Below are 15650 nucleotides of genomic sequence, written 5' to 3'. Positions count from 1 at the left end.
GACCGCTCTAAACAAATTTGGTTTCATGGATTATTGGGTCATGACAGCATTTTGCACAGTATATAAATTTGCTCGCATGACATGTATTATTGCTTGTCCATGTGGTTGGTAGCTTGGTACTTGGGTTTCATATTATCGCTTGTGTTGAAATAGATGTACATAAGAGTGTGATCTAATAAAACGAGCATATCTTAGTTTGGCATTTTAATATGTTCATCATGTCTCACAGACAAGCGAGACAAAATGGAAGTGCAAAAGAAGTTGGTTAATTTCATCCTTGTATACAGGGCAGAAAACTTATTGTTTTATACTAAAAAAATTACATTTGCTTATAGAGTCGAGCATTAACATATACTCCATCCATTTCAAAAATACCAAAAATCACATGGTCAACATAGTTTTTGTGATACAAAATCAAATCAAAAGTGAACTTTTTTGGAACGAATCTGTTACACCATTACATGTCACATAAAGCATCTATTACCAGAAGGACGGTCATAATTTTATCTACGGGAAAACCTTACCTTATTGAACAAATTATGACTAACATTTCAAAATGGAATCATTTTTTTTTGAAATCATTTTAACATCAAAGGTCACTGGCTCAACGTTCGTGCTGGGCAAAGTGGCTGCGAGCCACCCACACCCCCTGCCCCCCAGGGACCAGGATTTTTCGACTGAAGCTTTTGCTAAATTTTTTTAAATAATACATTTTTTTATTAATTTCCATAAATATTATGCTGGGTAAATTTTTTTCAAAAATAATACACCGTCCGCCCGCTGCAGGCCGACTGGGCCTAGTCGGCCCACAGCAGGCCGATTGGATTCCACGGCCTACAGCTGGCCGACTGGCCCCTGTCGGCCCACTGTGAGCTGACTGGAGCTAATTGGCCCGCTGTGGGCTAATTATTTTTGCAAAAAAATAGGCATAAAAATATATGTTTAAAAAATGTTAATCATGTAATTAAAAAATGTTAAACGTGTATAAAAAAATGTTCCTGATGTATACAAAAAATGTATAATATATATGCAAAAATGTTGACATAAAAAGTATGTTTTAAAAAGTGTTAATCATGTATTTAAAAATTGTTAAATGTGTGTATAAAAAATGTTCCTTATTTATACAAAAAATATAGAATGTGTATGAAAAAAAGTTGACACCAAAAAATTATGTTGGTGAGTTGGTGACAAAAAATAAATCAAGGTTGTGAAAAAAATCTGATTGGTTGCTCTTTTTTATGGATCTGGAACTTTTTTTCAAACATATTTTTTTGGTGTCAACTTTTTTTCATACACATTCTATATTTTATTTATAGATAAGGAACATTTTTTATACACACATTTAACAATTTTTAATCATGTATTTGAAAAAATGTCAACTTTTCAAACATATTTTTCAAACATAATTTTTTGGTATCAACTTTTTTTCATACACATTCTATATTTTTTGTATAAATAAGGAACATTTTTTATACACACATTTAACAATTTTTAAATACATGCTTAACACTTTTCAAAACATATTTTTTATGTCAACATTTTTGCATATATATTGTACATTTTCTGTATACATCAAGAACATTTTTTTATACACGTTTAATATTTTTTAATTACATAATTAACATTTTTTTAAACATATATTTTTTTATGCCAATTAGCTCCAGTCGGCCCACAATGGGCCGACAGGACGCAATCAGCCCACAGTGGGCCGACAGGGGCCAGTCGGCCAGCTGTAGGCCGACTGGAATCCAATCGGCCTGCAGCGGGCCGACTAGGCCCAGTCGGCCTGCAGCAGGCTGACGGTGTATTATTTTTTAAAAAAATTATCCAGCGTAATATTTATAAAAATTAATAAAAATGTATTATTTAAAAAAAATTAGCGAAGCTTTTGCATAAGTGGCTGGAGATGGGCTACCCATTGAAGAAACACACGACAAGAAAAAGATGATGAAGAGGAGACGGCACAACAAGGCGCAATCGGAAACTATAGGAATGATGGCATAGCAAAACTGCAAAAGACAGCACTATTACTCGTTGCTTAAAATCTAATAATGTACTGTACTACTGTAGCATGTGCACCATCACAAGAGAATAAGAAAGCTAGATAACTCTGTCTGCAACCACCATGTAGTTAAGACCTGTAGGCTACAGTCACAATCTAACTCTTTCCATGTTGTTTCTTCTTCCTTTTATGTTTTGGTTTGACAGCATCTATTAGACTCTCCGGTGATCGGCTTTCCTTGACCTCATCCGACACTCCAGCACTTCCAGAATTTGACACGCTTTTCACCTCCGGATTAGATTCAGTCAACATTGGTTCGGCAGCTTCATGCTTTTCGTCATTTGCTACAGCTGGTGAATCTGCATATTGCAAGGAAAATTTCCATAATTCAGAAGGATGTGTATGCATGTCATGATGAAGAATCGTTCTTGTCCAGTTAAGACAACAAAAACTCCAGAATTAGTTAACTCAGCTAAAGCATGCTTAGCATATGGAACACATGTTTCAGCACTTTTACTAGATCATATTTCATGGCTAGTGAGGACTAGATTTGAAAAGTGAAGCATGAACCCGATGTTCAGGAAATTCATTATAGGTAGTAAGCACTCAGATCATGCAACTAGACAGGAAAAAAAAATTGAAAATAACAAGCAAACACAATTCATGGTACCAGGCAACTGAGAGATTCTGAGGGAGCTTAATGGAACTCCTTTGGAGTATGGATCCCTACATTGCAAAAATCAGGGTAATTGGGAAAACTTAAATAAACCAACTATTTAATGCTCGGATTTAGAGAAGTGCAGCACTCCAGTAGCTACCAATTTGATGGGCCACCAACAAACGTGGACGTTTGTTTGTGTTTAACAGTTCGGTCCACAGTCAAGGGTGAAATCATTTTTGTATCTTGATGATCGTCATCACCTTCACTTATCTGCTGACCATCATTGGGCGCCTTCGAGGTTTGGTTTTCCAATGCAGTATGTGTGCTCTCCTTCATAGTGACATCAGGAACGTCAACTTCTTTAGCAACTAATGCTGGAGTACGCTTTACTTTCTGCAATGCCTTATCAGTAGTGTACTTATCAACCTGAACAAAAAAGAATAGCATGGGTTTTGATCCTTAGAATGACATGCATATCTGATCATCGAAACAGAACAAAGTTCAGAAACACATGATTTCTATGTATCAGGCTCATTCAAAGAGCCGTTGAACACACATGCTGATGGATTGATCCAGGGGTTTGATTTGCTACTTTGAGATGAACCAGCAAGAAGCCAAAATAGGGTAAATTTGGTAGCAGATGGGTATGCTGCTAACCAGGGCCATGGCAGAGATAGAATGGCCACGCTAAGAAGCACAGATACGGATATACAGACACTGGGATACGTCCAGGTATTATAAATATTTAGCATGATCGTATAACAAAGATTAAATGATAATTTTTCAAGAGATTTTTTAAGTTGAGTACTAAATATATGTTGTCACAGTTCCATTAATGAAAGACTTTGAGCAGTGCATATGTAATACAGCCCAATTTCAGAAAACTCTAGACTAAGTCAGCTCCTCCTCACTTTCCCATTCTCATTCTGCGACCCCTTGCTCCAGCTGCCCGAGAGCTGCAGAGCAGGAGAAAACAACTGCGCCGCCGCATGTATCTTCTTGCTCATCGGTCGCTTCTGTCCCCATCTCCCTCTCCGCTTGAATCTTCTTCGCCGGCGGCCGCAGTCCCCATCTTTCTCCCTGCCCAGAGCTTCTTCCTTGTTGGCAGCCGCCTTCCCAACTTCATCCCCGCCTGGATCTTCTTCGTCACCAGTGGCCACCGTTCCCATCTCCCTCTGCCCATATCACAGCCTTATCTGCCCAGTGTCCCAGCCTATCGCTATTTATTTTATTTCTTTTAAATCGGAAAAAGGCATAGGCGCTAGCAAAACAAGCAAAACGCCTAGCGCTTGATGTGGATAATTGCGCTTAAGTGTGCGGTTTGGTCAGAAAGGTGGCAAAACACACAATTAATGCCTAGCACTTTTTATAACCTTCAAAAAAGATACTTGGGGATACATACACATATGCTGGCGTATCCCTGTATTCCGTACGTACTGCACGGGGACATGACTGATGTTGCCATATCGGTGCTTTCTAGTGTCCATGTGCCTGACCAGCACAATGTCAACTTTCTATCATCTTTTTGTTTCCCTTTTTATGTCAATAGGGGTTTCAGTATGGAACTTTGTGAGTGGCTTAAACACTTTACATGTCAGAGTGGTTAACCACAAGAGTTCATGAACCACATTCCCAATTGGCAAAACCTGCTATAGTTTCATATTTCATAGAACATTAAAGCAGATATCCAAATTATAATGCCATATAGTGATGCAGCTTGCCTCACCTTGGTCTTTATTTTGCTTGTTATATCAGCAGCTTTAACCGAAGCAATCCTTAAACACTGCATGATAACACTTGACATGACACCCTCTCCACCAGCTTTCTGAATGGCACAGACATCACCATTTGAATTAATCGTAGCTGTCATCCTTCCTCCCATAACAGCTTCTTCCTTGTATGTTGGATCGATAACCTACACAAAATTCAGCCAAAGACTGTCATGAGAAGATGAGAGCAACAAGATGATTGCTAATAACACGCCCTTCATGTTTTGAAATATACCATGATATTACCGTCACCAAAATATGCAAAGGTTACAGCTATGGGGAGATGATGAATTGTTAGGGGAAGTGGATCCATGACCTGTAAAATACATCAAAGATAAAAACATAAGACAAATTTCATGGCAGTGTAAACGACAGGACCAGCATTTGATAGTTAATAACAGGGTTGTGTTTGTGATAATGTATAACAGGAAGCTCTGTAAGTCATACAAATTTGCTACTTCTCATTATAGAGACACAACAAACTGGAGAATATACAATATAACACCTTATATAGGTACCTCAGGGTCATGTACTGTGACTTGCTGACCATCATCCCCACCAACCGTGCATTCAGGTCTCCGGAATGTAGACAAAGCTGCCAATGCAGCGATGTTAGCTGCATCGATGAGATTCCTGAGAGATACATCCATATCGTTTCACACGGTTAGCGCTCTACCCAGAAGCATCCACTCATTAATTACATCAGTAAACAATATACAACCCATACCCCCCATTGTCCAGAATGTGAAGGTCAACGCGCACCGACCAGACATGCTTCCCGGCAACAACACACAAGGATTCCATATCAACGGCTCTGCTCTCCCTGCAACAACGCACCGAGCAGAAGTGAATCCAAATTAAACTCCACACTTCAGCTCTCTGACAAAAAGAAACAGTACCAAACAGCCATCCTGAGACCTTAGGCCACGGTCAATGACACGGCCGAGCTCAATCGCCGCTTCCCCGGGTCGTCCTGGCTCAAAGGCAGGGTCAGCCATGGGAGAGAACTCGGTGAATATGGCTAGCGTGCCCTCGTTCGGCCTGTCCTTGTACGGCGGGACCAATTGGGCGGTCACATAGCCCATCACGCACGTCTCGCCGAGCAGCACCTCCGCCGAGCCATCCTCCCTGCAGATTCCAACAGCGACCTCAGCCAGACATTGATGCGCGCGCGAGCAGAGAAGCTCCGTGAGCTCAAACCGTCGGTCGCGGAAGGAGAAGGGGGGTGTGGGGAGGGGATCGAGTCGAGGTACCTGCCGAAGGAGATTGTGAGCTTGCGGAAGTCGAAGGGGCGGCGGCCGTCGACGCGGAGGTCCGACTGGAGCGCCTGCTCGATGAACTCCCGCTCGTTCACCGTCGGGCGCCACCGCTGGTCCATCATCTCGTCGCTCGCCGGCGGCGGGGGGCTAGGGTTTTAGACGCGGCCGAGGCGGGGTGTGCGAGAGCTTGTGTTTTTTCCTCTCCTTTTTTTGACGGGAGCTTCTAAGTTTTTTTTATTGATCGAGGAAATATGTGTCACATTCGTTGGGTTTTTGACCGGCTTGGGCTTTGGGTCCGTGCAGGTTAGCTGGGCCTCTATGGACACAATTTAGGTCCCTAAGTGGGCTGGATTCTGGCACGGCCGAAATACCACAAATTTTTTGATTTTTTTTCAACAAAAATCTTTTAAAAAATCGGGACTATATTTTTAAAAATATTGTTTGAAGAAAGTTTATTTACATACTGAAAACTGTTTGTGTGCGGAAACATCAACAGATGAAAATAAAAATATTCATGGTATATTTGAAAAATGCTCATCATGATTTAAAAAATGTTCGTGGGCGAAAAATATTATAGATGAAAATAAAAAAGATAGGACAGACCCAGTGCATAGAAGCTCCCACACAAGGTGGGGTCTGGGGAGGGATTATAGGAACCTAGTCTTACCCCTGCAAAGTGCAATGCAGAGAGGCTGGTTCGAACGCAGGACCTCTTGGCACAAGTGGGGAGGACTTCACCACTGCGCCATAAAAAAGATATAAAGAAAAAACCTGGAAGAAACGAAATGAAAAGATAGAAGTGGGAATAAAATGAAAAACCAGATTAAGACACACCCTTAAAACTTGGAAAGGACACAAAAGAAAACGAAATCAGATTAATGAGTGGTAATGGGCCCTGACCCAATGGACTAAATATCTGTGTAATATTCTCAATTAAATCGTTAGTCCAACAGAATCATGTGTCATCGACCCCAAGAACACATTAGGGACTTAGATGGCCTTTCAACTGTCATCTTGACTAATACTGACTCACAGTGACCATTGCTTCGATACACATTATTTGGAAATAGGAAGAACAACAATGTTTCCAAAGGACCATGACAATGAAACTCAGGAGTTCATGAAAGAAAACCCACGCCAGGCCAGATTTCACTTGTCCACATTGGCAAAGGAATCAGTCAAGCTTTCACCCTCTACTGAAGCATTCGTTGCAAGGTTTTGCGCTTCTAGAAGCTTCATCTGCCGCTCAGCATGCTCCCTCTCACACTGGCTAATGCCCATGATGATGTCAAGCATAGTTCCAGTAGTCCCAAAGAACACCAGAGGAGCGAAGGACTTCCGCTTTATGCCCACAGGAATAGCAAGGAGAGCACCAGCAACAGAGAAGACCCAAGTTCCGAGGGCACTGCATGCGCATGTGAAACTGAATCAGCATAACATGTTCCAAGCAAACGTGCTGCCTAAAGAGCTGCTGGTTATAGTCTATCTTTTTCTAGACATATATGCAAAGTCTACAAATCTACACTTGCCATTTATTGGTGCTAAGTTTAGTACGGTAAGTCCAAAAATCTACAGCGCATGTTCACTGGTCTTTTAACTGCACACAGTTTACACAATTCATTATTCTAACATGGCCGTGCACATCCTATAGCATATGACCATATGCCGGTGCACAACTCACCGGATGTACCAGAGAAATTCCAGTGATGGTCGAGGAATGACGGTAGAGTAACTGGAGGCATGGTGTGCTACTGTGCTCAATGCCCAAATCACATCTATGAGTTACTATGCCAAAATCATAAATTCAGGTTTCGTGAATCTGATGGCAAAAAGCAACTGGAGGCATGGATCAAGAAATACTACCCCAACAACAGGAAACTAGGCATAATGTGACTGCTAAATCCAAGCCACCTTTTCTTGAGCATACTACAGCGTAAAGTCTACAAATCTACAGCAGGTGTACACCGAACTTTTCTCCATACTGTCTACACAATTCAATAACATGGCCATGCACATCCCAATAGTACATGACCATATGCCAGTGCACATCTAACAGAATGTACCAACAAAATTCCAGTGATGGTTAAGGTATATGACAGTAGAGTAAGCGGAAGCATGGTGTGTCTGATGCTCAAATCACATCTGTGAGTCGGTACGCTGGAAAATTTATGTCGTACCATGCCCATAAGTTGGTTTGGTGAATCTGATACCATTTCTGACTTGTGACCTTGTAGCAACAGGGAACTATCAATCAACTAGGCATAAATGCATAATGCGTATTTCGTGCCACTCTGACGCGTGTGGGGAATTCCTGGCGTTGGAGCATTTCAACGAACACCTTGCGGCCGCCCGCGAAACCCATACCTAGGCAGGCACTACATCGATCTTGACCGAAGCGGCAGCAAAAATCACAAGGTTGGGCGCAGGGAAGGGAGAGCCGGGTGACTAACTTGGCGACGGTGCAGTCCTCGAGGTGCTTCTCGCCGCTGCCGACTCGGTCCATTGCTTGCTTGCGGCGGGGCCCGTTGCCGTGACGCGGCGGCGGATCAACCTGCGTACGAACGGGCGGTGGATGGAGGTAGCGAGCTGGGCGTCGCGAGGATGGGGGGAGGCCGGATCTCGGAGGCGGGCGGGGGGCGGCCGCGGCGGAGGAGGGAGGGAGAAGGGTCGGGGCTCGAGGAAGGGATGAAGGAGGGAGCAGGCCGAACCGTTTTCTTTCTGGTGTCGGTATCCCTAGGAGCCGCCTCCCTCCTAGCTCCCGATTCCCCCGCCCCGCCCCCGCCGGCTTCCTCTCCACCGCCACCGCCACCGCTCCCCCCTTCCGCCGCCTCTCCCCGGCGGTTCCTGCTTGCTCCTCCCCTGACGGCCGCAGCGCCGCGCGAGCGCCCACCCCGCACCGCCTCCGCCCCGGTTACCCTCGACCTAGCCCTCCCCGGTTTCCAAGGGTTTGACAGGCGATGGAGAACGGGAAGTCGGTGGTCGCCGAGCTCGCCGCGTCGTTCAGCGGCGTCCAGGTCACGCCGCGCCGGAAGCCCACGAGCACGCCGCCAGCGGCCAGCTTCTGTGAGCTCCCTGTTTCTCTTCCCTGTATTTAATGATTTCCTTAAATCATGTGCTCTATGTGCTGTCAGTCATGGTTGCATATCATTCATTGGTTTACAATAAAAAGCGTGCTTAGGGTCTGCATAATCAGAGTTCCTGCTACTTTTCGTTTCTTTTCTTTTTGAAACTGTGCTATCTTTTCATTAGAGATAGGATGTTTCTACTTTCTAGCGGTGAACATGAGAAGCTTGTGTTAGTTGCTCAGCCTGGGATAGGAAAATAGACCGTGAGCTTTCTGAGGTGGTAAAACAGATGAGGGCATTGGTCTCCAGGGAAGGTGCAATGGATGCGATTGAAGATTCAGTTCGGTTGTTCCATTAATGGTGTCTAGGTGGAATGCTTAATAAGTTTCATCTTGCAATAAGCAACTAGAACTGCGGGATTCCCCTGTTGCTAGCTAGTAGAGTACACGCGCTTGCAACTTCCAACTAGTTGCTTCAGGGATTGAGTTAATTCATTGACGTTGACCTTTGTCCAGGGGCATATAGTAGATTGGAACACCTGAGTTCTGTTTCTTGTTATTTTAGATTGTACTATGGATTTGATTTATTATCTGCAAAATGATAAATTTTAAATTTGAACTAATTCAGATTCTCCCATGAAGGCCAGGCCTCGGAAATTGGTTAGTTTGTGCATTGGCGTCCTTGGTCAGCATCTTGAAGATATTATCAATGATATTTCTGAATTTACTGCCTTCTTCCCACCACACATAAAGGTACCTATTTACATCTATGGTCGGCGTTTTTGCCTTAATGCTGAATACACTCTGTAGTCAAGATGTAATTACTTAAATAGCTAGTTCATTTTTTACTTCTAGCTGAAACCCAGTAAATTTAGAAAGTAAGCCATTGGGGAAAATGTGCTGTTCGTCTAGGTAGTTTTAGACTTATAATCAAACAAAAACTATGGAAAGTATGAGGAACAATGTATGTATTCTTAAAGGAGAGCATCAGAATGGGGGCCCATGACATCAACCACAAGAACCTTGTGCCTGCCAGTACTATTAGATTACATACTCCCCCTTGTTATTCCTTTTAGACGGTGGTTTGAAATGCCGATTTCTTCTGCTACATAGTACAGTCTCTTTCTGCTTTATTTGTAACACTTCAAGCATGGAGATGTATTCAAGCAACACTGAAAACCTATATTTTTCTTTCTTTGCGTGATGTGGAATCATGAATCTTGATGAGCTAAATAGCACAGAAGACACGCACCTTGAAATTAGGAACTTTAGAAGCGAACGCAGCAAGATCCGAGTATTGGCCAACAGTTAGGGAAAGATTGTTTGACGACATGAGATTATTATTATTATTTGACTTGCTTATAGAATAGCAGCTAATAGCAAATCCAATATGTTCTGTCTGATGTGCAGTTCAAGTGCCAATTTCGGTATTAGTGAAATATTGATGGTATATTTACCTTGTTTCGTGTCACTTTCTTCAACACACTGTTATTATCTAGTTATCTGTCCATACCTATACATGTAAGTTGTTACAGTAATAATTGAGTTAATTGTATGATACAGTTGGCAATTATGTCTATCGCGAGGAGGAGAAGATTACTGAATGACGATGTTCTGGTTTCTCTTGTTGATAGCTCCTGGAAGATCCTAGATATATCTGGGTCTGAGGTTACTGATGTTGGCCTGGCTACTGTGGCACGTACTTGTAGTAACTTATGGGCAGTTGATATTAGGTAAGCTTTGGTGCTCTGTGTCAGCTATTCTTTCGTGAAAGCTAAACAGACAGTCCGGTTAATGGTTGCTTTATATTTATGACATATCTTCCTTTGCAGTCGATGTGAAAAAATAACTGCTGCTGCCGTTTCAGAAATTATATGCCACTGCCCATCCCTGGAGATATTAAGATGCGGGTATGACCCATAAATGCATCTACAAGCTTAGGGTTACTTTATACTTTATAGCGATGTTTTACTTCTCTGGTCCTTAGGCTTGAGGATAACTTCATCTGCTTGCCTGTGATTGCCATGTTTTTGCCTCTATTCTTTGTGGATAAGTCAAGTGTGTGGATGCAGTGCACCGGTCAATTCCTACCTGTAAGGCTGTACCATGGTTGAATTCAGTCCCATGAAACTTGCAAACGCAGGGCTTTTAAATTTCGAGTGTTGGAGTTGCTGAAATCAAATGTATGCAATTTGGAAGTTAAAATTAGCTTGTTCTTCATGTGTAACTGACAATTAGCAAAAGGGAAAAATGATGCATTGGATTTGATGTCAATTTGTCAATATGTAAGCACATTGTCATGTACCGTGTGTGTTCTCTGTTAACATTTGAGTTACTGAAATGAAATGTGTGCAGTTTGGAATTGAAAAATAATTGTCCTACAAGCTTAGTTAACTAATTCAAACCTTGGAAGGAAGTTGTTATTTGCCCCTGCTGGCGATTATTGTAGCTTTCAATTTGACTGCATAGTATTCCACGTAGCAGGATATGAAAAAGGCTTAAATCCCACTATTGCAGAGGCTGTCCAAGAAGCGAATTCACTGCCCGTGGGTGTGTCAATCTCCTGAAACCCAAACTGAATACCCTTGAAGAGGACTCATGGGAGGAGCTTGAAGCAGTAGATTTTGGCAGTGGCGCACAGTCTTTAAGATGGCTAGTCTGGGTAAGCATGCAAGTTCTCTCATCTCCAAACAATGAATTTTGCATTTCACAATCAATTAATGTGCCCATTATGTTTCGTCTTTTGTGTGTCTTATTATAGCCCAAGATAGATGATAACTCGAAGGAAATACTTGCCGTGGAGTGTCCTCGTGTTATCGTCAACCCGAAGCCATCACTCCTTGACCTCGGTGGATCCAAGACCCCAAGTGAAGCATTGGCAAGCTTACCACTAGACCATTCTGTGGTACAAGACATTGATCCGAAAACATGGGCAGTTTCTGCTGCCCCTCGAAGAATAGCTGCTGCTCCACCTCTTCCAAATGCTCCGCCTGAAATACCAATCGCGGAGAGGTTCAGGCTAGCGTATGTGGAGAGGGACGCAAGGCTGGCGCCGAAGAGGGCCAGGAGGGAGAGGCAGCACCAACGCCGCGCTGAAAGGGATTACTTGATGAATGATATCGACGCCAAGTCTGTCGCCCTTGCGAGTAAATACCTGAGCAAGGGCTAGTGATGACGGTTCTTGTGTTGTTTTGGAGTGTTGTATGTATCAGTGGTTGTCTAAATACAAGGGGAGAAATTCCCGGAAAAAAAATACAGTTCAAGGGAAGAAATGATGGGTTGTGTAACAAAAGAATAGTTGCATCATATGAGGAGCACGGTGGCGGCATCGATGTATCCAACTAAATGAAAACTGAAGCAGTTTTGTGAGAGCTTTGTGCTTGCGATTTTTAACTGTGTACATATGCGCGATTTTAAACTGTGTATACATATGCTTGATGGAGCAATTTTGGGAGAGCAATCAGAGATGAAGATCCAGATTACAAAAGATTATTTAGAGATGAAGATCCAAACATTACATTAGATTATTTAGAGATGAAGATGCATACATTACAGAAGATTATTTAGAGGTCAAGACCACAGATTCCTTTGTTTTTTTTACATAAAAGATTACACAGATATTTTCTACTCCCAAGGTTGCACTTCCTACATCTGAAAAAAAGTTGCAGCTCCTAAAAGAAAGGAAAAAGAAAGAAGCATCTACACAGATCTAACGAAGCCTAGACAGCAGCCGAGCGGCACAAATAGTTGGTCTTCAGTAGGCAGCATCCAGCTCCGACTGCGCCGCCCCCGAACGCATCCCGCAGCGGCCTATCAGTGCGCGGCGAGGAGCTCGGACGGCGCGGCGGCGAAGGCGCCGAGGAAGGCCTCCATGGCGCCCGGCGACATGGGCGGCGGGGGCAGGAACACGACGCCCCTGGCGGCGGCGAGCTTCTTCCGGAGCGGGTACCGCATGCCGCCGCGCGCGCCCCCGACGAAGTGCGGCACGCCGGTCTCCGCGGCGTGCGTGGGTGACAAGGGGGCGGGCGAGGAGGGCGAGAGGAGGCGCGCGGAGGCGGCGGAGCGGAGGGAGCGCGCGACGATCTTGGAGTCGCGGAGCCTGGCGAGCGCGCCGGGGCGGAGGAAGCGGTTGTGGTGCTCGTGGTCGCAGCGCGCCGACGGCTGCGGGGAGCGGAGGCGGCGGTCCGCGGCCGGGTGCGCCATGCGCGAGGTCGGGGCGGATCTGGTGGTCGAGGTTGGGAGGATTCGTGGAGATGCTGCGGGATTTGGGTCGCGGGTTTTTGGTGCGGGAGGAGATTGAGCGAGAGGGGAGGGGGAGGGGGAGGGGGATATATTGGGGTTTGGTGGAGGGAAAACGGGGCGGGAAGGGGAGGGGAGGGAAATTGGAAAGGGAGGGAGGGAGGGAGGTGGCAGCTGACAAGGGGGCGGGCGGACACTTGGCCAGTGCTGTCCATCATGCCAGCCCACGCACGGGCACGGGCACGCCATCGTGCAACGACGGCCAGGCCCAGGCGTGTGGCCGTGGTAGGTAGGTATCCCGATGACACGCCTCAAATCAGGGGAAGGCCCAGAGCAAGTAGTCATGGGTGGCCGATTGCCGCGTTTATGTGTCGATTTTGATCGAAAAGATGGTCTAGTAGAGTCGGCGTTCCGCACTCAATTGTCATAATTTTTGAAGGTCGTTCCAAATGAACCCAAGAGCCTCCATCGCCAACCGCCCACATGGGAGGGACTCATCCGCCAACACGGCCTCTATTCTTTTCGTGCAGAAGGCTGCACAAGTTCATTAATGACGGCCCTCCCGTGGCAAACTGCACGTGCCATTTTCCTACCTCTTTTTTCTCACTGCCCGTCACATTTCACGCCACTCGCCTATAAATGGCCGGCGCTTCCATGTCTTGCCTCATCTTCTTGCCCGCCTATGACTCCACTTTTCTCGTCCTCACCATGCCGCTTTCCATGCGGCTGGACTCTTGAAGAAAGAGGAATTGATGATGTATGAGGAGATTGTCGTCCTCATCGCTGAGGAGAAGGAGTGGGATCACCATGTCGCGATAGAGACAAAGTTGGAGCTAATGTTACCATGATGCACCACTTAACCATGGCATAAAAAAAATTCAAGCACTGACATATTCAATAAGGTTGTGTTTCACAACTTGTAACACCGATTTCAGACATAACGAAAGTCGATGTATGAAAACGAGGTAAGTTTTTTATATAATTAAAAAACAAAGAACAAAAATACATGAGAATGATATCTTGCATTTCCAAATTCTAAAACACATCGTCAGACATCATCAGTGGTTAAATTCTGAAGTGAATGAAGACATGAAGTATACATAATTAGAGGTTAAAATACTAGCTAATGCCCCCATATTTTGCCAAAACACATACATGTAAATATATTTAAATAAGATTTAATCTACTAGCTATAAGTTCATACATACAATTGTTGCAGCTTGTAAAAATTTATAGGAAAAAACAACACGTTAAAAGGTATATCGAACAGAAATCGAATCGAGGGGGTGATGATTGTAATCCAGACCAAAAATATGTTGTTGTTTTGCCAAGAGAGAGGGGAAAAAAATTACAGTGTGTGGCGTGGTGATGATCCCACTATGTGCCCTCTGCATATCATTCACCGTTAACTTAGGATTAATATACATGCTATAGTCGCTGCGTGCGTGCCGCCTCCCCCCCCCCCCTCCCTAGCGATCCCCTCCACCTCCCCTCCCCTCCGCCTCCCCACCCCTCTAGATCCCATCCGGTCTCCTCCGCCTCCCGTCCGCCTTCCCGCCCTTCCTTCTGCCTCCCCTCCCGCCGCCGCCGGATACCGGCTGGACAAAGCCCGTGCGGAGGATGATGGCGGCAGCGGGCGTCCCTCCGTCACAGCTTGGAGGCGTGGCTGTGACGGTGGATCTTGAGCGGGTGCCTCGGGACGACGTGTGTGTGGCCATGGCGCCAGTCACGAAGCGATGTGACCTCCTCTACCTTTGGTTGTCTTCATCGTCGGTCCAAACACTACAAAAAAAATACACTTCCGTGATGATACGTGTTTGTCACAGTAGGTCACGTTTTCTATCATGCATGTACATCCATGACGATTTTATGACAGAATCAAGATAGTCATACCTGTGTTGTCGTAGAACTGTTCCATGACATTACCAAAATTATCATCACGGAAGTGTCCACTTCCATGATGATAAATCGCGCATCATAGAAGTGCTTTCGTCAAGGGTGAACAACACATGGCATCCACCGTAGCGGGTCGTCGTTAAGCTATCGGGTTTTTGGATCCGATAACCCATTAACAGCCCGGACCAATGGGGATTTTCCCACATGTAAAATTCTCAATGGCCAGAGAAACCATGTGTCGGCTCACTGTTGGGACAAATGTCATCCACTCATTGGACCGAAGGCGCCTATGATACGTCGACACGTGGCACGACCCAACAGAGGCCCATTCTGGTGAAAAGGCCGGCTCGTTTGACTTGGTCAAAAGGTAGCGGGCCGGCCCACGGAAAGCCTGTTAACAACATGTTCGCATATAGCACATTTATAGTGCGTTAAGTCACGACCTGTTATGGCCTATCCGAATTAGGCCCAGTAGCGTCATCTGGGCCGACCAATATGATTCCAGCTCATTGTAAATTCCGGCCCATGTATGGCCCATGACGTATTTCGGCCCATATGAGTCCCTTTGTACTCTTGGCCCATTAACGGCCCGTGGTGAAACTGGCCCGTAATGAATAGTGTATCGCTTTATACCCATTAAAGGCCCATTATTCCGTTGGACCGTTTCCAGCCCGTGTTACCTTTCGGCCTTCCCAGGGCCCATTTATTCTTGGACTCATTTCCAGCATTCGGTTACTTACGACCCGTTACTGGCCTTCTC

General features: G+C 44.9%; 4 protein-coding genes across 9 annotated transcripts; 1 reads left to right on the top strand and 3 right to left on the bottom strand.

The window, feature by feature from the left end:
• Positions 1-2005: 2005 nt before the first annotated feature.
• On the bottom strand, positions 2006-5944 carry LOC123162944 (exosome complex component RRP45A). 4 transcript variants are annotated; one of them, XM_044580713.1, is made up of 9 exons: positions 5686-5944; positions 5351-5560; positions 5160-5255; positions 4951-5065; positions 4668-4748; positions 4390-4578; positions 2821-3089; positions 2673-2728; positions 2006-2361 (listed from the first exon to the last, which is right to left on the bottom strand). In XM_044580713.1, exons 1-9 carry the CDS (start codon positions 5811-5813, stop codon positions 2159-2161), a joined length of 1347 nt encoding a protein of 448 aa, XP_044436648.1. In that variant the 5' UTR covers positions 5814-5944; the 3' UTR covers positions 2006-2158. The 4 variants fall into 4 exon arrangements, with proteins under 4 accessions (XP_044436648.1, XP_044436649.1, XP_044436651.1 ...); XM_044580716.1 differs by having other exon boundaries at positions 2188-2361; positions 2924-3089; XM_044580714.1 differs by lacking the exon at positions 2673-2728 and having other exon boundaries at positions 2924-3089.
• A 626-nt stretch (positions 5945-6570) lies between these two features.
• LOC123162948 (uncharacterized) lies at positions 6571-8412 on the bottom strand. Its single transcript, XM_044580718.1, has 2 exons — positions 8142-8412; positions 6571-7096 (listed from the first exon to the last, which is right to left on the bottom strand). The coding sequence occupies exons 1-2, from the start codon at positions 8192-8194 to the stop codon at positions 6841-6843; spliced, it is 309 nt and encodes a 102-aa protein (XP_044436653.1). The 5' UTR covers positions 8195-8412; the 3' UTR covers positions 6571-6840.
• On the top strand, positions 8293-12124 carry LOC123162943 (uncharacterized). Of its 3 annotated transcripts, none has more exons than XR_006481590.1 (6): positions 8293-8754; positions 9398-9508; positions 10319-10488; positions 10588-10665; positions 11240-11417; positions 11517-11565. XR_006481590.1 is itself a non-coding variant. In XM_044580711.1 (6 exons), the coding sequence occupies exons 1-6, from the start codon at positions 8293-8295 to the stop codon at positions 11922-11924; spliced, it is 1374 nt and encodes a 457-aa protein (XP_044436646.1). In that variant the 3' UTR covers positions 11925-12124. The 3 variants fall into 3 exon arrangements, 2 of the variants coding, with proteins under 2 accessions (XP_044436646.1, XP_044436647.1); XM_044580711.1 differs by having other exon boundaries at positions 11273-11417; positions 11517-12124; XM_044580712.1 differs by having other exon boundaries at positions 8452-8754; positions 9384-9508; positions 11273-11417; positions 11517-12124.
• Positions 12125-12255: 131 nt separating this feature from the next.
• Positions 12256-13061, bottom strand: LOC123162947 (uncharacterized). The gene has a single exon (XM_044580717.1). The coding sequence runs from the start codon at positions 12956-12958 to the stop codon at positions 12569-12571; it is 390 nt and encodes a 129-aa protein (XP_044436652.1). The 5' UTR covers positions 12959-13061; the 3' UTR covers positions 12256-12568.
• Between the last annotated feature and the right edge of the window lie 2589 nt (positions 13062-15650).

Source organism: Triticum aestivum, chromosome 7B (genome assembly GCF_018294505.1).
Source record: "Triticum aestivum cultivar Chinese Spring chromosome 7B, IWGSC CS RefSeq v2.1, whole genome shotgun sequence".
In the NCBI taxonomy this organism is placed as follows: Eukaryota; Viridiplantae; Streptophyta; class Magnoliopsida; order Poales; family Poaceae; genus Triticum; species Triticum aestivum.
The sequence above is the reverse complement of the archived record's forward strand: the minus strand, read 5'-3'. Positions and strand labels throughout refer to the sequence as shown.

Excerpts from the sequence above, each read along its gene's own strand:
- LOC123162943 (XM_044580711.1), top strand. The coding sequence starts at position 8,293 with ATGGGGGGAGGCCGGATCTCGGAGGCGGGCGGGGGGCGGCCGCGGCGG. Across the intron at positions 10,666-11,272 it reads CTGGAGATATTAAGATGCGG|AGGCTGTCCAAGAAGCGAAT; the intron begins GTATGACCCATA and ends CCACTATTGCAG. Across the intron at positions 11,418-11,516 it reads CTTTAAGATGGCTAGTCTGG|CCCAAGATAGATGATAACTC; the intron begins GTAAGCATGCAA and ends GTCTTATTATAG.
- LOC123162947 (XM_044580717.1), bottom strand. The coding sequence starts at position 12,958 with ATGGCGCACCCGGCCGCGGACCGCCGCCTCCGCTCCCCGCAGCCGTCG.
- LOC123162944 (XM_044580713.1), bottom strand. The coding sequence starts at position 5,813 with ATGATGGACCAGCGGTGGCGCCCGACGGTGAACGAGCGGGAGTTCATC. Across the intron at positions 4,749-4,950 it reads TCACAGTACATGACCCTGAG|GTCATGGATCCACTTCCCCT; the intron begins GTACCTATATAA and ends TGTATTTTACAG. Across the intron at positions 4,579-4,667 it reads TTGGTGACGGTAATATCATG|GTTATCGATCCAACATACAA; the intron begins GTATATTTCAAA and ends AATTTTGTGTAG.
- LOC123162948 (XM_044580718.1), bottom strand. The coding sequence starts at position 8,194 with ATGGACCGAGTCGGCAGCGGCGAGAAGCACCTCGAGGACTGCACCGTC. Across the intron at positions 7,097-8,141 it reads GAGGACTGCACCGTCGCCAA|TGCCCTCGGAACTTGGGTCT; the intron begins GTTAGTCACCCG and ends ATGCGCATGCAG.